Source organism: Myotis yumanensis, unplaced genomic scaffold (assembly GCF_028538775.1).
Source record: "Myotis yumanensis isolate MYYU_CA2020_CCGP unplaced genomic scaffold, mMyoYum1.0.hap1 SCAF_15, whole genome shotgun sequence".
NCBI classification, from domain to species: Eukaryota; Metazoa; Chordata; class Mammalia; order Chiroptera; family Vespertilionidae; genus Myotis; species Myotis yumanensis.
Genome location: NW_027223766.1, coordinates 44,215,665 through 44,234,253, shown reverse-complemented (window position 1 = coordinate 44,234,253; position 18,589 = coordinate 44,215,665). Strand labels below are relative to the sequence as shown.

The 18,589-nt window shown below is 42.8% G+C and overlaps 1 protein-coding gene across 2 annotated transcripts in view; it reads left to right on the top strand.

The window, feature by feature from the left end:
* Positions 1 to 18,589, top strand: part of CPQ (carboxypeptidase Q) — a 341,853-nt gene that overhangs the window by 257,710 nt on the left and 65,554 nt on the right. For both annotated transcript variants that reach the window (XM_070392147.1, XM_070392148.1), the window contains one exon: positions 15,471 to 15,672. In XM_070392147.1, the coding sequence (XP_070248248.1) occupies positions 15,471 to 15,672 (202 nt within the window). The remainder of the gene's footprint in view (positions 1 to 15,470; positions 15,673 to 18,589) is intronic.

Here is an 18,589-nt window from a genome sequence, read left to right as displayed (position 1 = left end):
AGAGTGTATAGTATATGTATTTACCTGCTTACAGTTTTCCTACATGTGTAAAGCTTAGACACCTCGGAAAATATATCAGGACCCTCCACAAATCAAGTCCAGCTTCCTTTTGCCAGGGTAACTGTGCCTGCTACACCAGGGACAGGGAGACCACAGGATGGATCCCTGCTTGTGCTATTTTTAAAGATTTCATTTGCGTCAATATATTTTTTAGCATTATCAGACAAGATAACATATCCCAGGCCATATCCATTTAGTTATGTCTTTAAGGGTGCAGCTTAGAATACAGGAGGAACCGTTACAGAAGCAGGTAGCTGTGAGTTCCCACGGTGAACCTTAATCCTACCTGCCTTCGTTGTTTCTGTGTGAGAGCACTAAGGAAGGGTGGGTGAATTAGGGGGCACCAGGATGGATTGAGAATTGCAGAAGAGACATTTAAACACTATTTGCAAACTAAACGCAAAGAACAAATAATTCAACACTTTTTCTGTTGTTTTCTGTTTGCTTGTTTTATATTTTTACAAAAGGGGACTCTAATTTATTCTTTCCTTGGTCAGAGATAAAGCAGTTTATAACCTTTAACATGTTACTCTGTTCTGCATAACTGAGAGCTCAATTTGTAAGTAGGTGAACTGGCCAACTGTTTTCTGACTGTTGGAAAATTGTGCCTGCCAAAATGGACTGGGGTTTGCGCTTCTTCGGCGAACAGTGGCTGTGCTCAGGAGCGGCCCCTCTTGGGTAGTTCAGCTTGCCAACGCCTAAGACAACAGAAATGAAAAGAAAAATGAAAGTGAACATAATCAAGAGTATAACAAATAGTTGGAACATAGGGCACGAAGCCTATTGGCTTCCATGAGAGCTTGCCAGAAAGCCTTTGCCCACATGTGTGATTTTTATCTTCCCGTCTTTTAGGCAATTACCTGCACACTGCAGCGAGGGCTCCCACGGAAAGGCTCTATTTAAACATCTTTTTCTAAATCACCAAGACAAGGACGGAGCAAATGAACAGAAGTAAAAACACTCACTTGTACACAACACTTCTATGTTCAATTCTCTAAAACTGCAGTGAATGCCTAATTACACTGACACTCCCACTGTACATAAATATTGAGGATGCGTATATAATTTCCCAGCTAATTATTCCATTATATGGACGTGACACGTGCGGAGTAATAAATTAGCACTGTCTCCACAGGGGCCAGCAATTGTGGACTTTCACATTGACATTGTATCTAAATTTTATTTAGAGCTTAATGAACCCCTAAGGGATGCCAGATTAGGAACTCCCGCCTTAGCCCTGCCAGTGTGGCTCAAGGGTTGAGCATCCACCTGTGATAGAACCTAGGAGGTCACAGTTCGATTCCAGGTCAGGACACACGCCTGGGTTGCGGGCTCGATCCCCCGTGTGGGGGGTGCAGGAGGCAGCCGATCAATGATTCTCTCTCATCATTGATGTTTCCATCTCTCTCTCCCTCTCCCTTCCTCTCTGAAATCAGTAAAAAATATTTTTTAAAGATTTTAAAAAAGAACTCCTGCCTTAGAGTTAACCTGCAAAATTATTATTATTGCCCCATCTTTCAAATGAGTAACTGAGGCCCAGAGTACTTACATAACCTGCCTAGTAACTTCCACCTAATAGCCAAGAAGTGTGTCAAACAGCATCAGCACATGCGCATCATCTCCTCTAGCTCCCCAGTGGCAGTCGCTGCTGAAGTGGAAATTTCTGTATCCATCCCACTCAGAGAGTCACACCCCGCCCCCCAGCACTATTGCCCCAATCTCCTGCACCTCCTTCCAACAGCAGGGAAACCCTGGATGAAGAATGCAGATATCCACAGAGAGACTTGGGGAGAGGTCTGTGCACCTGACTAACTGCTTCTGTTCAACTTGCCTGGAGCATTTGCAGTGTTCAGTCTCCCCTGAGTGGCCCTCGGTGGTTTCACAGAGTGATCCTTAGTGCCATCGTGTTTGCTGCCATTTCCTACTGTTGCTGTTTTCTCCTTCTACCTGTAGGTGACTGCTGCTGCTGATGACTGTTCTCAGACGAGGGAAATTGTTTTTGTACACCTCCCTTAGCTTAATACTGGTACCTATTTGGATTTTTTTTCTGTAATTGCTAAATTCCTTAGCCTCCTTTCTAAACTATACCTATTAAGTTATCTTACCTCTTCTCAAAGCTAAATTGCCTCATCTGTTTATGATTTTCCTTCATTTTGTCCGACTGCTTTAAAACTTACAAAGTATGGGAAGCAATTGCTGAAGCTCTAAGTAGTCCCGGGATACATTTATTAGTTTCTGTAATTGAGTCTTACTGATCACACCATGTATTATTAGCTGCATGTTGTACTAACTGTAGCAAAACAAACCTTGAGGTTTTTAAAAATCCATTTTATATTTTAAAACTTTGATTTAAATGCCCACTGCAGTTCTCCTACGATGGCCATTTTACTTTGGCATGTTTTGCATGTTAAGTAAGGGCTCTCATCTGTGATGGGAAAATGATGATGGCAGGCTGTGCCAGGGATGCATTCAGCGCTGTTTTCACCTGAGAAGGAGACAATTTTGCCTCGCTACCAGAATAAGAGTATCATCTTTTTCCATTATTGAGGAACCGTGTAAGTTTTATTTGTATTTAGGTAATTGAAAGCCATTTTTATTGTTGTCATTCCATATAGTCTTCTTGGAAGTATTTATTTTTAGCGTTTATAATGGATGTTGTATTTTTAAAAGCTTTACAGATTATACAAAAAATATTCAGCTTACAACACTAGTTGTTGAATGCTATGCTTTCTTGAGAAGATTTTTTTTAGAGCAGATTTTGAAAAACCTATGTTGCCTTATCACCAACACTGGCAACCACATCATCATCATCATCATTTTCACCACCACCACCACCACCATCATCCAAAATAGTGTCTAGATCAGCTGTGGGCAAACTACGGCCTGCGGGCCGGATCCGGCTCGTTTGAAATGAATAAAACTAAAAAAAAAAAAGACCATACCCTTTTATGTAATGATGTTTACTTTGAATTTATATTAGTTCACACAGACACTCCATCCATGCTTTTGTTCCGGCCCTCCGGTCCAGTTTAAGAACCCATTGTGGCCCTCGAGTCAAAAAGTTTGCCCACCCCTGGTCTAGATCTATGCTTGCATGGTTTACATATATGTATATGTACACACATATGTCTTTAAATACTTAAGTCCACATATTTATTTACTCACTCAGCACATGTTTTGGGAGAGCCTTCTAAGTTCTAGGCACTGTTTTAAACTCTGCTCTTATCTTGCTTTCATTCTAGTGCATCAAGACTGATAAGTTAGAAAAGTAAGTTAAATGGTATGTTGGCTGAGCAGAGCAACTGAGAAAAAAGTAAGACAGGGAAGAGAGATAGGGTATGTGGGAAGGGAGTGCTTTGAATTTTTGTTGAATGGGAGCAAGCAAGACTTCATTGGGGTGCTAATGTTTGACCTGAAGAAGATAAAGAAGTTAGTTACATGGATGTGTGGAAGAGAGCACTTTAGGCAAAGTGAAGAGTTTGTTGCACACCTGGCATTCAGGAAAGAGCAAGAATGTGCTTGAAGTGGGGCCATGGAGGGAAAGTAGTAGGACAAGAGATCATCAATAGAAAGGAACCCAGATCATGTCAGGCCTCGTGGGCCATCTTCTCTGAGTGCGATTGGAACTATTGGAGGCTTTTGAGCAGAGGACTAACATGATCTGAATTAACATTCTAAAATGATCACTTTGGAAGCCAATTTGAGGATAGACTGGAAGGGGAATAGGTCTGAAAATAATCCAAGTGAGAGATGATGGTATCTTGAACCCGGATGATAGCAATGGAAGGAGTGAGAAGTTGTCAGATTCCAGATAAGTATTTTTTTAAAAGAGCCAACAGGAGCCGAAACCGGTTTGGCTCAGTGGATAGAGCGTCGGCCTGCGGACTGAAGGGTCCCGGGTTCGATTCCAGTCAAGGGCATGTACCTGGCTTGCGGGCACATCCCCAGTGGGAGATGTGCAAGAGACAGCTGATCGATGTTTCTCTCTCATCGATGTTTCTAACTCTCTATCTCTCTCCCTTCCTCTCTGTAAAAAATCAATAAAATATATTTAAAAAACAAAAAAACAAAACAAAACAGGATCTGATAGTGAGTTGTATATAGAGTGTGAGAGAAAGAGAGGAGTCAGGTGTGATCCCGCATTTTGGGGCTTGAAAAACTAAAATGGGAGGAGTTGAGAAGGGGGTTGAGGCAGTGATCAGGAGCTCAGTTTTGAACAAGTTCAATGAGATACATGTAGAGGTCAAGTAGACAACTTGGTAAAGGAATTTGGAATTCAGGGGAGAAGTCTACAAGTAGCCCTGGGCATGGGGTTTTCTCCACATAAATACACCATCTGTGTGGATAATAATACTTTCTGTTCTCTCATCACCTCTGCCCACTGTCTGGTGGGAGTTCAGCTTCTCTGCTGTCAACACTGGGATTGCTGTTTTTACTCTCCAGGGGATATAGTGCCCTTAGAGGTCCTATTTCTTCATCTTGGAAATCCTGTTGTCCCCAGGGCCAGTATTCTTCACAGGCCTTCTCTGTCCCATCCTAAGACAGCTTGAGGCTTCTTTCATTATAAAACCAGATAATCAGATTCTTCCTGGCCAAGCTTTTATTTTATTTTATTCTTTTGGTGAAGAATTCTGGGAACTCAACTGAGCAAGTACTCAGGCATTGCAGCAGATACTAAGGTGCTTGTTGAGAATGGTTTTGGCTTTGCTCGTGCATGAGCTTCAACCCACTTCATCAGAGTAGGCATGATCCAACACATGAGGAAGATTACAAATCAGACCCATTAATTTTTTTTAATATATTTTATTGATTTTTTACAGAGAGGAAGGGAGAGAGATAGAGAGTTAGAAACATCGATGAGAGAGAAACATCGATCAGCTGCCTCCTGCACATCTCCCACTGGGGATGTGCCCGCAACCCAGGTACATGCCCTTGACCGGAATCGAACCTGGGACCCTTCAGTCCGCAGGCCAACGCTCTATCCACTGAGCCAAACCAGTTTTGGCAAGACCCATTAATTTTTTAAATGATAAAATTCCAACTTTCCCACATATCCAGGTTATAGACAAACATATAAATCGCCTTTGAATCAATAATATAGAATGTTCACTCATTCAACAGATATTCATTGAGCACCCGTTATATGTTCTTTGTGCTGTTCCAGGCACCCTGTTATTATGAAATTTCCTGTTAGTAGGGAGCATACATCTACTAAATGCCACATAGAATATAGTCATACTAAGAAAGTATGTATCTCAACTTCAAATTGAACTGGGCATTCTGTATGTTATCTTGGTCACTCAAGCTGTGGTCATAGAGCAGCTTGGCTCAGCTAGAATGTTAAAGTTGGTTGCACTTATATGTATGGAAGTGGGGCTTGCTGTCAGCTGGACTTCTCTCTCCATGTGGACCTCAACCTCAAGAAGGCTAGTCCAGGCTTCTTACATACCAGTCTTAAGGCATTAAAAAGTCAAGGTGATAGCATGTGGCCCATGCTCTGAAATCAGGTGTGTCACTTCTGCCAGAGTCTATTGGTCAAAGAAAGTCACAGACCAGCCTGATTCAGAGGCTAGAGAAAGAGATTATACCACTTGGTGAAAGGAGTTGCAAATTCACATTGCAAAATGGCATACGTACAGGGAAGGGAGGGTTTATAGCCATTAAATTATCTATTACGAGCAGTAAACACAACAGGAAAGTCCCTATCATTAGGGATAATACATTCTTCCAAGGGGAAACAGACAATAAAAATAAACACTTGTTATTGATACAAAGGAGAAAAATAAAACAGAACATGAAACTTAGGGAGTGCCATCAGGAGTTTTGGGAGAGGACTTTTATTTAAGGTGATCAGGAAGACTTTCCTAAGAGGGCATTTCAGCAGAGCCCTGGAGGAAATGAGAGATATCCAGAGGAAGGATGTAACAGTCAGAAGAAGTAGCAAGGACAAAAGCTCCAAAACCCAAGCATTATTGAGGAACTAAGGCAGCTGGAACAGTGAAAGTGAAGTTGAGATTAGTAAGAAATGAGGTCAGAGAAGCTATGGAAGGTCAGGCCCTACATCTACAGACTTAAAGGTGAATATAAGGACTTTGCCTTCTTGCCCAAGTGAGATGAAAACAGTGTAGAGGGTCTACTAGTAAATAGCATCATTTGACTTAGTGGTGTATGTGGTTTTTTTTAACATGATTACTATAGCTTCTGTGTAGAGAATAGGCTGAAGTATGACAACGGTTGAAACAGGGAGACAGTTAGGAAGCTATTGAAATACTCCAGGTGAGGGATGAGCGTGGCTTGGACCAGGTAAAAAAAGTGGAGCTAGTGAGACATTGTTGGAGAGTAATGTCTATTTTGTTCAAGACAACTAGATTTTCTGAAAGATTGCATTTGGGAAGTGAGAGCAAGAGAGAAATAAAAAAAAAAATGGGGACTGTCAGAAGTTTAGATTCAACAATCAGAAGGATGGGTTTGCTGTTTACTGATCTGGACCCTCCTTATAAGAGAGAGGCAAGATCAAAGGTGCCAGAAGGCGATGTGATGACTGAAACTGGAGGAGAAAAGGAAATTGATGAGGATTTGTGAGTCACAGAGTGGGGGAAGCTTCTAGAAGGTGGAAAAGGCAAGGAACCAGATTCTCCCATTGAGCCTCCAGGAGGAACTAGCCTTGCCAGCACCTTGATCTTAGCCCTGAAGACCCATTTCAGACTTAGGAACTCCAGAACTGTAAGAGAATAAACCTGTGCTGTTTTAAGCCACTAAATTTGTGGCCATTTGTAATAGCAGAAGTAGGAGACCAATACATTATTAGCCACGTTAGTAGAGATGCTTATTTGCTATTGGATGGGAGTCTGGAGTTCAGGTGATAGGCATGAAAATAGGAATTAGAACTCATCTCTCTATATAATATTTAAAACCATAAATCTGATGAGAGCACCAACAGAGCAAGTGTGGACAGAGAACAAAGCAGCCTGTAGACTGTTTATGACCACCCCAACATCTGGAGATCAGGTAGATGAGAAAACCGGCTAAAGAAAATGAGAACTTCCGATCAAGGGCCTTCACTCAGGCCACACGTTACCTCCTCTATCAATCTCTCCCCAACTTTTCCAGTAGTTGCTGCCCCCTGTTCCTTTAACATATCTCTTTCATAAAATGTATCACATTTAATCTAACAGCCAGTTATGACCTCTGCTGTTAAACTCTGCCCTTTCATAAAGAACCAGTCCTATCTTAGTCATCTTTATATACAAATTCCTTCATAGGTAGATTGGCAGTAGGATTTACTACTAAAACCAGGAAACTTTTATGAGAGGAAGGAGGTACCCTTAATGACCATACCTAAGACAAAGGGTATAAACTAGCACTGCCCAGGGGAAGCAGGGATGAACGGTCACCCTATTCCTCTGTTTCTATCTCAATAACTATTGAATAAATACACTTTACTCCCCGAACAAAACAAACACCTTTACTAAAATATGATGTAATATTTTGCTTTTGGCTTTAATTGAGGATCAATATTTGGAAAATAGTGTTTAGAAAAATGTGTTTCTGCCTATTCTGTAAAACTGTTATTGGAGACTTTGTCCATTATGTAGTTCAATGTTCCTTATATAAAGAGCCACGTAATAATTCCTCTTAGAACTGAACGCTGGAAAAATTATTGCTTTTTTCAGGGTGCTGGTGCTATGCTTTCTTTTCCTCGATAATGAGAGCTCCCTGATGCATCCATCTTTTTTCCTCCCCGGCAGCATGTGCTGGAGCTCACATATCCTCAGGTTGCTGTGGGGAATCCTGTCAAATTTTCCCGGTGTGTTGTTTTTCCTCAGACATTTATTGACCACCTACTATGTGCTGAGCACTATAATTTAAGCTGGAAATATGGGAGAGGTCCTTATCCCTGCCTTTGGAGCATTTTCTTGAGTTCTGAAAGTTTACATGCTTTTAAAATATGGTATTAGGCCCTAGCTGGTTTGGCTCAGTGGATAGAGTGTCAGCCTGCGGACTGAGGGGTCCCAGGTTCGATTTTGGCCAAGGGCACATGCCTGGGTTGCGGGCTCAATCCCCAGTGGGGGGCTTGCAGGAGGCAGCTGATCAGTGATTCTAATCATTGATGTTTCTATCTCTCTATCTCTCTCTTCCTCTCTAAAATCAATAAAAATATATTTAAAAAAAATAAAATATGGTATTAGGAATTTTTCTTAGAGGAATACTTGAATTCTTTCAGGAGCAAGGTAGGTATAAAAAATAAACAAATTGAATAAAGTGCAACAGCCTAACATATTAGATAGGGGTGTAGCATGTTAGGCATGAAAGGCTAGGGGAGAGAGAAGGCATGAAACCACTTGAGTAGACCAGGAGACTTGAAACTCATATTTGGGCGTTATTGTTTTTCATGATGTTTCATGACTCTTGTGGCTTGGAGAGAGAAGAAGGAAAGGCATGCTTAAGAAAATAGAATTACTTCTAGCCTGGCTGATGTTGTTCAGTGGTTGAGCATCAACCTATGAACCAGGAGGTCCTGGTTGGATTCCTGGGCGGTCAAGGCACATGTCCAAGTTGTGGGCTCAATCCCCAATAGAGGGTGTGCAGGAGGCAGCCGATTGATGATTCTCTCTCATCATTGATGTTTCTCTCTCTCTCCCGTCCTCTCTCTGAAATCAGTTTTAAAAAAATTACTTCTAAATTGTGTTTAGAATCTTTACTGGTATTAGTAAATAGTGCTTGATCAAGTAAAGCACATGAGGATAGTCTCAAATTCAAAACTGCTGTAGGTTATAAAGAAAGGAGAATTAATGATTAATCATGTTTTAATATGACATGCCCTAGGATTGAGTGAATATTTCAGTTAGGATTGAGTATAGAGTAGCCTATTTTTTGCAGGTTAAGAGAATAAGTACTGTATTTTTAAAAGCAATAACCTGACCACTGTACTTATAAGAAGATGAACTCATCTGTCTGTTGTTAGAAAGGGACTTAAAGAAGTTGCTGTAGTTTTCCCAGACAAGAGAATGGATTGGAGTAAACCACTGTCTTGGCTGGTAAAACAGCTCCATCAAAAACAAGAAACATGTCTTTCTTCTTATTTGGCATGTAACAGTGCCAAAGCAAGGGTCAACTGAAGGAAGAGTTTCCCGTGTAGTTCTTACTTTTGAGCCTGGGGAAGGGTGGGAATGTAGTAGGAATGAGTAGACTGACAGGGACATACCAGAGGGAGAGGGGTTGAGAGAAAGAGAGAGAGAGAGAGAGAGAGAGAGAGAGAGAGAGAGAGAGAGAGAGACTGAGAAGGCAGAGAAGGCTGCTTTCACAAAGCCAGCCAGCTGTGTTGGAGCTTTCTCTTCTGCAGCGCAATATTGAAATACACATGAAACTAGTAACACAAAAACGTGACCGATGCATTCTATTAAAGGAATCAAAATCTAATTGTGGAGCCCTTGAGTCCCACTGTTTCTAATTATTGATTATGTTGCTTCAACATGCAGGAATCAAATGAAACACATAGACAGTAACTTGCCATGTCAACCTTTTCTAAGTTAATCTTGGATAGTGTGTTTCTTTTCTTTTCTAAAAGAAATGTGAACACAATCATATTTCCTAGGTAATATAAATAAAATTCTTATTTCTTTTAGCCCGTGTTTACGTCACATGTTTAGCCTCTGGCTCACCAGCATTACCAACTGACATTTATAGGAGGATCATGTGTTTTCAGTAAGTTTAAGGGCTCCCTATGGGCTTTAACCAGCTCCAGAGAAGAATTCTCTGAGATCTAGAGTGCTTCGAAGAACGTGAAAATTGGATTGCCTGAAAACACAGGTTCTCACAACAGAACCCTGTACACACAGAGAATGTTAGGGTTGGAAAGAGCTCTCCGGGAGCCATTCATTCTGTTCCCGTCTCCAGCACCGTGCTGGCTAAACCACCCTAGGCCCCTGCGATTTTAGTACTAATGTAACTTACCCAAGACGGCCCATTTCCCCAAGCTGCAGCCATTTCGCTGGCAAATAAAAATAACTTATGGCACTCCACTTCGTCATCGTCCCTTCCCTGGCTCTCCCTTGGGTACCCAAGGCTGTTCAAACTGAATTCTGGAGACTGTCAGAAATAAAAGTCTGAACTTCAGAGTAGACCTGACCAGAAAGTAAAACTGTTCTTGGCTTTGCACAGCCCAAAGATACCTCTTTACCGAGCCCCCAGTCCTGACAGGTGTTTGAGCTGAAGCTGTGAGAAGAAACCCCTCTCCCCAGCTTTACCCCTTGAACTGGGAATTCCAGGGTCAGGGCACAGCTGGAAGAGATGATTGCAACAGCTCAGCACGGGGAGTCATTAGCTGATTTGGTTCTGGGAACTGGTTTTGAGCCCACCACCTGACCAAACAGTATCACCACCGTCATCTGCAGAATATTAACCTTTCCTGGGGCAGGACGGTGCTACTGAGAATGATTGCCCCGTGTCAGGGCAGAGTTTGCTTTTTTGAAGATTGAACTGAGGAGGCTGTGTAATTAATTGGAATCATTAGGCGTCTCTTTTTCTCCTCATTTGATTTTGGGACTGCAATATTACTTTAGTTCAAAACCAAAGACATGTCACCTAGGTTATGAAAAAATAAAAGCTTTAAAGCAAAGAAGAAGCCACATTTGGAAGGAGTGGAGATACTGAACTTGGATGGTATTTCTGAAGAAGAATCGCCTGGAATTTTATGAAGGCAAAGAACACAAACATCATCTTTGTGTTTATAGTAGGGCGTGAGCATGTTAAAACAGGCAGTACATATTCTAAACACTTTCCTTTGTTTTTATCTTGCTTTGCACCCCCAAGAATGCTAATGGTTACCTCATTGTCCTTTGGTAAACGGACCCTTGAAGAAAGAAAAAGAGCGGTGTAATAGGATGTGATTCTAGCTCAAGGCAAAGTTATGAATCCCCAACCCTGAGCAGTTATTAACTAATCCAATGATCCGAACCTAGGAGGCTAGTGGGAGCATTTCTCGCCATTGCATTATGTACATTGCCTGGCAATAAAGGACAGCTCCCATGTCCCCTAATAAAGAACTGCCTCTTAAGAAAGCAAAGTGGGCTTTTGCTGATAAGGGCTGAGCTTATCTTTGAGCTGCTCAGCCTCCTCATCCATCTGCCTCGACTTGTCTTCGGTGCTGGCTGTCTCGGTGCTAAAACCTTGTCTCTAGAAGGAACAGGAAGACCGCTATCGAGTCGTGTTGTGTGGGTCGAGTGAGACCAGCCTGGTTCTGCTCCACTGTCACTAGCTAAAATCAACTTTTCAAATCTACACTGAGTGTGTCCCCAGTGATTAGGGCACAGTAAGGAACACGGGTGTGACAACGCTTTCCTGACAAGCAGCAGATCTACCAGCCCAGGGACCCGCTGGTTCAGCCCAGTTGCCGTCTCCTTCACAGGTGCTAACAATTAGACAACGACTCCATACATACGGAGGAAAAGCAGTGTCGTGGGTGGTGGGTGGTTTGTTTTCTGAGTTCTCTATCAAAAACATAGGGAGATGTTTATATATAAATAGAAAACAAGGGAATGCTGCCATCACGTTAGCAGCAGCTAATACCATTCTACACAAACAGAAATCAAACATGTCTCTCTACCTTCGCCAGAATTCCAGTTTACTGACTTCTGCGCATCCTGTCGAATTCAGCTTGAAAAGACGTTTTATTATTTCAGGCTTTTTATTCCTAGTTGGAAGAAACTTATAGAGCAATAGTGTTTTGGGTTTTGTTTTTATTCTTGTCTTTGCTTAAATTACTTTATTAGCAAAGACGATTAAATCTGTCCACACAGACATTGTATTATGGCCATAAAAATATTTCAAACTCTATATATTTGTGTAACTGCAGTATCTGTATTTTACATTAAAAGTGAGGGCATTCCGGCTGCTGTGGCTCAGTTGGTTGGGTATCCCATGCACCAACAGGTCACTGGTTCAATTCTTGGTCAGGGCACATGCCTGGGTTGCCAGCTCAATCCTCAGTAGGGAGCATGTAGGAAGCAGCTGATTGATTGATATTTCTCTTTCATGGATGTTTCTCTCTCTACCTCTCCCTTCCTGTTTCTATAAAATCAATAAAAACGTATTTATTTTTAAGTGAGGGCTTTCGGCCTGACACTTGGCAAGTGCCACCCTACAGGGCAGTGCAGGAGTTGAGTACAGAAGCGTGGGGCAGACTCTGCATTTGAATCCTGGCTGCCCCACTTACTAACTAGGTAACCCTGGGAAAGTTAACTAACCCAACTAAACGTCAGCTGCTTCACTCACAGAAGGTGAACATGACATGGGATAAGCTGTAAAGCATTTCCCAGTGTCTGGTGTGTAGGAAGCACTGTAAAATGCTACCTACTGTCGTCATAAGCAGCCTACCGATTCTTGAAAATTTGAGAGGTAATGCTACCTAGTGCTAAGACCTGTAACAACTGTTTATCAAGTGCTAATTATGCACCAGGCTTTACAATGCATTCTTTCCTACAACTCCATGAACTGGCTGCCATTATCACGCCCATTCCTGGAGGAAGAAATGGAGAGGTTACCTAGACTGGCCAAAGTCACAGAACCAATGACTGGTTAATCCGAGGATCCAACCCAGTCTGAATAATTCCAAAGCTCTTATCTCTCTGCTAAACTGGCTGCTGCATATATAGCACAGGGCACCTTTGAAAGATCCTCATATGTATTATTCTCTATGTTCCTGTCAACATTGCACAGTGGCATTCACACACCGGGGTCCCCTGACCCTAGAACATCTGTTCATTTGCAGTTGAGGATGGCCAAGAAGCCCTTCAGGCAGTTTGTTAGGCACCCTGACAGGTTCAGCTCATGCAACCACTTTCACTTCGACCTGCAAAAGTCTTTTCACTCAAAGCTCCATATGCACAGACTCATTACTCCAGCTTTGGAATAGAGCATTTGTCCAAACCTACAGATGGAGAAGCCAAAGGCCAAGGTGAGATAACGTGGAGACAGAGGGAGGAAGCCAGTCATCCCCACCTAGCAGGCCGCATGTCAGGAACAGAACAGAGTGCGTCCAGCGCTGTGTCCATCGCACCAGGCTGCTTATTAGTGTTGGTCTGAGCCAAACTGCTACCTAGCTCCACTTTTAACCTAAATTGTACATAATTAGGAGCACTTTGCTTAAGTTCCTCGTTGGAACAGTGGGATTTGCCCACCTGTGGGAACCCTCACACATAAAATTACCCATTTCTGTTTTCACTTGCAGATATATTATGATGTTCCTAATTCTTCTATTTCCAGGGGATAGGGTGAGTTTGGGGTGGGCTTAGCAGGCAGACTAGGGGAGAGGATTAGGACATGTCAACCTGCTGACCTAGCATCGGTGTGCTAGTTAAACGAGCCCTGAATGAAAGGCATTAATGCAAATATTTTGCACATTATTAACTCTAATAATGCTGCCACTGTGTAGTAGCCACGGTGGACAACCAAAATGGCACTTTTCATTATAAATGCCTTGGGTCTTTCTCTGAAAAATCATCATGAAGACAGAAATTCCTTAGAAGTGAGACTAAAACTATGAGCAGACTTCTGCTTTGTTAACTTCCTCATCATTAACAACAACAACATGTTGGTATCCCAGGGCTACCCCGTTCAGTCCTTATAAACGCTGGCAACATCCTCCTCTAGAACTCACCACTCCTTTTATCCTTATAACAACACTTACACTTCCATGGTAATAGTTAGGACATCATTGTAAAAAAGAATGTTTTAGACCAAAAAAAACAACACAGTACTTATGCAAGTCTTAGTCGGTTATGTAAGTGAAAAAACATTCTAATTCGGGACAAGCATTACTTATCACCCTACCCAATGCTAGCAGAGGTAGGTAGTGTGGAGTTTTGGAAAGCATGCGATTTTACCCAGCTCTACCATTTGCTAACTGAGTGACTTTGAGCAAATCACTGGACCTCTCTGACCCTCAGTTCCTTTTCTATAAAACAGCATCAACCATAAAGCCGCTTTGTCTACTTTATCGGTTTTTGAAGAAGATCAAAGGAGATTACAAATGTAAAGCTCTCTGGAAGCACTGTACAAATGTTATTATTGATTTTTACCCTACGGAAAATAAATACAGTGCCATCCAGGAATGGCTTGGGAATAACTCGGCCAAGTAGTTGTTGGTAGTAGTCAGTCAGTCTTCAAGAAGTGGACGGCACCTGGGAAACTGAAGGACTTTAAACTTGCAAGTCTTAGGTCAGTGTGACAATTTAGCTGTGCAAGCTGGCGAGAGCCTCTTATATTCTGAGCTCCTGTAGTGCCGATACTGGCTACATGAAATCACTGTTTGCTTTCTTACCAGACTTTATTTGGAAAGAGTTAACAAACTAGTGGCCTGGCAGAGTTGCCAGGGTTTAGAGAGCGATGGCTGTCCACCAGAGAGAGCAGCGTTTCATGAATTGTTCTGTTACCTCTCCCTGGGGATGCAACGGATGGAACAACATCAGGAACCCAAGACTGAATATTACAGGCATGCCCAGTGAGGTCGGGGTGATGTAGAGAAGATGATTACCTGTCAGTCACACCTGGGAGCAGGTCAAAATAGGCGTGGTCACAGCAAAGGCGTGAAATCTGATACACCAGCTCCTGAACAAAGCATTCACTTCCTTCCCTTTTGCTGCTTGCATCTGATTCCTGGTTTGTGCAGCTCTCACACTCTGCACTCCCCCACGTGGCCCACAGCCATGTGGACCCCACACACATAGACTAATGGACTGCAACTAGCCTGATGCTGTGCCGGACCCAGCTCCGTCATGGAACAGAAACTCTGAACCCTGGCTTTGCTTTTAGCTCTGCTGACTTCCCAGCTGCATCTTTCCCAGGACAGGTTTAAGGGAAATGGGACTTTTGAAACCAAGCGATGTAATTCCATGCAAATAAAGCTTTCTACCAAATCTCATTTCCTCTGGGGGCCTCTGGAAATGCTTATTTCAGTGGCACCCCAACAACCCAACTCTCACTGGCAACAGAGAAGGGAAATCCTCGCAATTCTCCAATAACAGTTGCATCGCTAATGCTATCTGGAGATCCCTTACCATATAGGGGGGAATTGCATCCTGGTATGCAGTAGGCACTTAAGAAAACTAGTTGAAAGAATATCACGGCTAGTAAAAATAATTGAATAATTTTAATATGGGGCTTTACATTCCTGTTTATTATATTTGTTAATCCTTCCGTGTCAACTCGAGTTTGGCAAATCCCAGGATGAGTAATTGTGCATCTCAGAATAGTTAGGTAATACAGAGACCAGACCCTCAGTCAGGCAGAGGAAGATGTGTTTTGGCAAGAACTGGCAAAGAGATAAAGTGTTTGATTATTGTTGTTGATAGTTCCCAAGGAGAGAGTAAACAAGCAACAGAAATAAATCAAACACTTTTGTCTTTGTTTAGGCAAATATTTCCAACTACAGCCTGGTGATGGAGTCTGATGCAGGAACCTTCTTACCCTCTGGGCTGCAATTCACTGGCAGCGAAAAGGCCAGAGCCATCATGAAGGAGGTCATGAGCCTGCTGCAGCCCATCAACGTCACACAGGTCTTCAGTGCTGGCGAAGGGACAGACATCAACTTCTGGATCCAAGACGGAGTGCCTGGTAAGACCAAGTGATAATGTTGGGGTTCCTTAGATGCTGCTATAATTTAAAATAAGTTTCTATTCTTACACACCACAGTGAATACAGATAGGCCATTAAATGTGTGGATACTCTAAGCTTTTTGTCTATAAGGTATAATCTGGTCATTTCCAAACTTGGGATGATAATACTCACTTGTATTTGTTTACCCATATGTCTTCTCTTTCTAAATTATAAGTTTCTCACTGCCAGAGATTATGACTTAATGATTCTGGAATTGAGCCTAGAAATATCTCTCTCTCTCCCTCTCTTTTTAATATGTATCTTTCGTGATTGTAGTAAAAGTGATTTCACAATCAAAATTTGAGAAATGGAATAGAAAACAATTATTTCTACTAATATACTTCTAGCTCTAGTCCTATGCTAGGAAATCTTCTCTGACCCAAATAATTCCTTGCCCAAATACAATGGTTTCAGAAATTTTACCATTAGAGATTTATTCTTTGAGAGTGGGATATTTCCTGCTGATTTTTTTCTAATGTAGCATATTTCAACCAGTGTGCCACAATAATTTTTAAAACATACAATACCTGAGTATGTAGTCAGGAGCAAGGACCTCTTTTCCCTTAGAATGTCAAATAAAAAAAAAAAATGACAACAGGCAACACAATAATAGCCATCTGATGTGAATGAATCAAAATTATACCTATTTTTGTCAGATTGGCAAAAAAATATTTTTTTGGTATGCCGAAGAATTTTATTAATTAGTTTATGTGTGCCATGAGATGAAAAAAGGTTGAAAATTGCTGTTCTAATGCATAGACTCATGTATGAGGTTGAACAGAAACTAATTTACCCTAATCAGTGACTTATCAGATTGATCTTTTCTAAAAAAGTCCTGGGCAGGGATGAAATTATGTAACAGGAGTAGGCCTGAGGAGGTTATAGGACTAGAAAGTGGAACAATCTTGAAGACAAATGTCTACTACTTCACAAATTTGCCCTACACTGGCCATGGGAAAGGGTTATTGATGATATTACGTATCTCTGACCTGAGGTTGTTCCCTTAACACCATTATTTACATAACCAAAAAAATGGTTAAAGGTTTGCAAATTATTCTGTATTTGTATTATCAAGTTGTAAGTTCAGCTTTTAAATAGTGTTAACATTACTGTTTCCAGAACCATTTCTGTGGCTACAAAACATTTCACGGTTAAAATAAACAAAAGTGTCTCTATATCCACCCACTCCAGCTTTTTTCCTTCAACCTGAAAAATAGATTCCAATAGCATACTTGATGGATCTGCAACATTTAAAAAAATTATTACTGATATATTGTAGATTTTTAAAGCATATCTTAGATTTTAAGGTTTATAAAAATCTTTCATAATTAAAGGTAGAAGGAGGTATCCTTTATTCTAATACCCAAATTCTCTCCAGTGGTTTTTGTATGGTTTTTGTTTTGGTTTGTGTGGTTTTTTTGCTGCAAAAAGCTTTATTGTTTCATTTGGGCCAATGCATGGGAGAGGGCTTCAGGGCGGTTAAAAGAATGGCTAGTAGTTTCGGGAAGGGACTCAGGTAAAAGCCAGACCCCAGGGGAGGCAGAGGGGCCCCCCAAAGGCCTCTGGGCTCCACAGGCTCCTGGCCGTGCTGGAGGGTGAGCCTTTCGGAGAGATGCTCGCCCAGCCCAGCCCGCCGGCAGCCTGCGGAGGGGGGTCAGGTGTCGCCCCTCTTCTTGATGAGCTTCACTCCTGCCCGGAAGTGGTTCTGCAGGAAGTCACGGAGCCGAGGGCCTGCGGGGCAGAACCAGGGCCTGCGGCTCCCCAAGGGCCGGGCCGGGGTCCTCTCCCAGGCCTGGGCGGCGGCCGGGGCCCTGAGCTCGGCCCTCACCCGGGGAGGCCTCCGCACGTCCTGGGAGAGAAGGGCCCGCGCTGGGGGCGCCTCTTGAAGATGCTCAGCGCCCTCAGCTGCGGCCCCGCCGCCTCGGGAAGGGCCCGCGCCCTCGGAGCCGCCCCGTCGGGGGGACAGGAGCCCCGGGAGAGGTAGGTGTGGGGCCGCAGAGGCCGGGCCGGCGGGGGCGCGGCCTCCACCTGGGGGTGGGGGGGGGTGACTCTGGCGAAGGTGGGGCTCCTGGTTGTCGGCATCAGGAGTGAAGGTGGGAACCGTGTGTGGGCTGGGCCCGCAGGTGGGTCTGCAGGTGGAGCCTGGATGGGACGCAGGAGGGAGGCGGGGGCTGGAAGCGGGGGCGGCCCTGGTCTGTGCCGCCCAAACACATTGAAGCAGGAGACAGAGCCGGGGCGCGGAGGGCACTGCTGGTTTTGTATGTTTTAACTATATTTTGAAATATCTTAAAACAACATTTCCATTTGCAGTACTGTGCACCGGTGTACGGGTAAGGAGTTTGCCCTTTAAGTTGTATAGATTGATTTTTTTTTAACTTTAGGTTTTTCCTGATCCTTAAATTTTTCAGTAGGAATCTTCTTAAAATTTGAGAAAAGCTACCGAATAAGTTTGCTGGGTGGTAGATGTGAGAAAAAGTCTGACTGATTGCTGGTGAGTTAGAGTGGAGACTGGGGGTGCTTCAAGGGGAGGGGAGGAGCTGAAACGGAAGACAGGAGTAGAACAGAAACACGTGTGCTCCCTCCTCCCAGGTGCAGTAGTTCCCCCTTATCCCGAGGGGATGCATACCAAGATCTCCAGTAAATGCCTGAAACCGCAGATGCATATATACTATATATATTATATTATACTATTTATGTTATTTCCTAGACATATATACCCATGATAGAGTTTAATTTATAAATTAGGCACAATAAGAGATTAACAACAATAACTAATAAGCCCTGGCTGGTATTGCTAAGTGGTTAGAGTGTCGGCCCAGGCACTGACGGTCACGGTTTGATTCCAGTCAAGGGCACCTACCTGGGTTGCATGTTC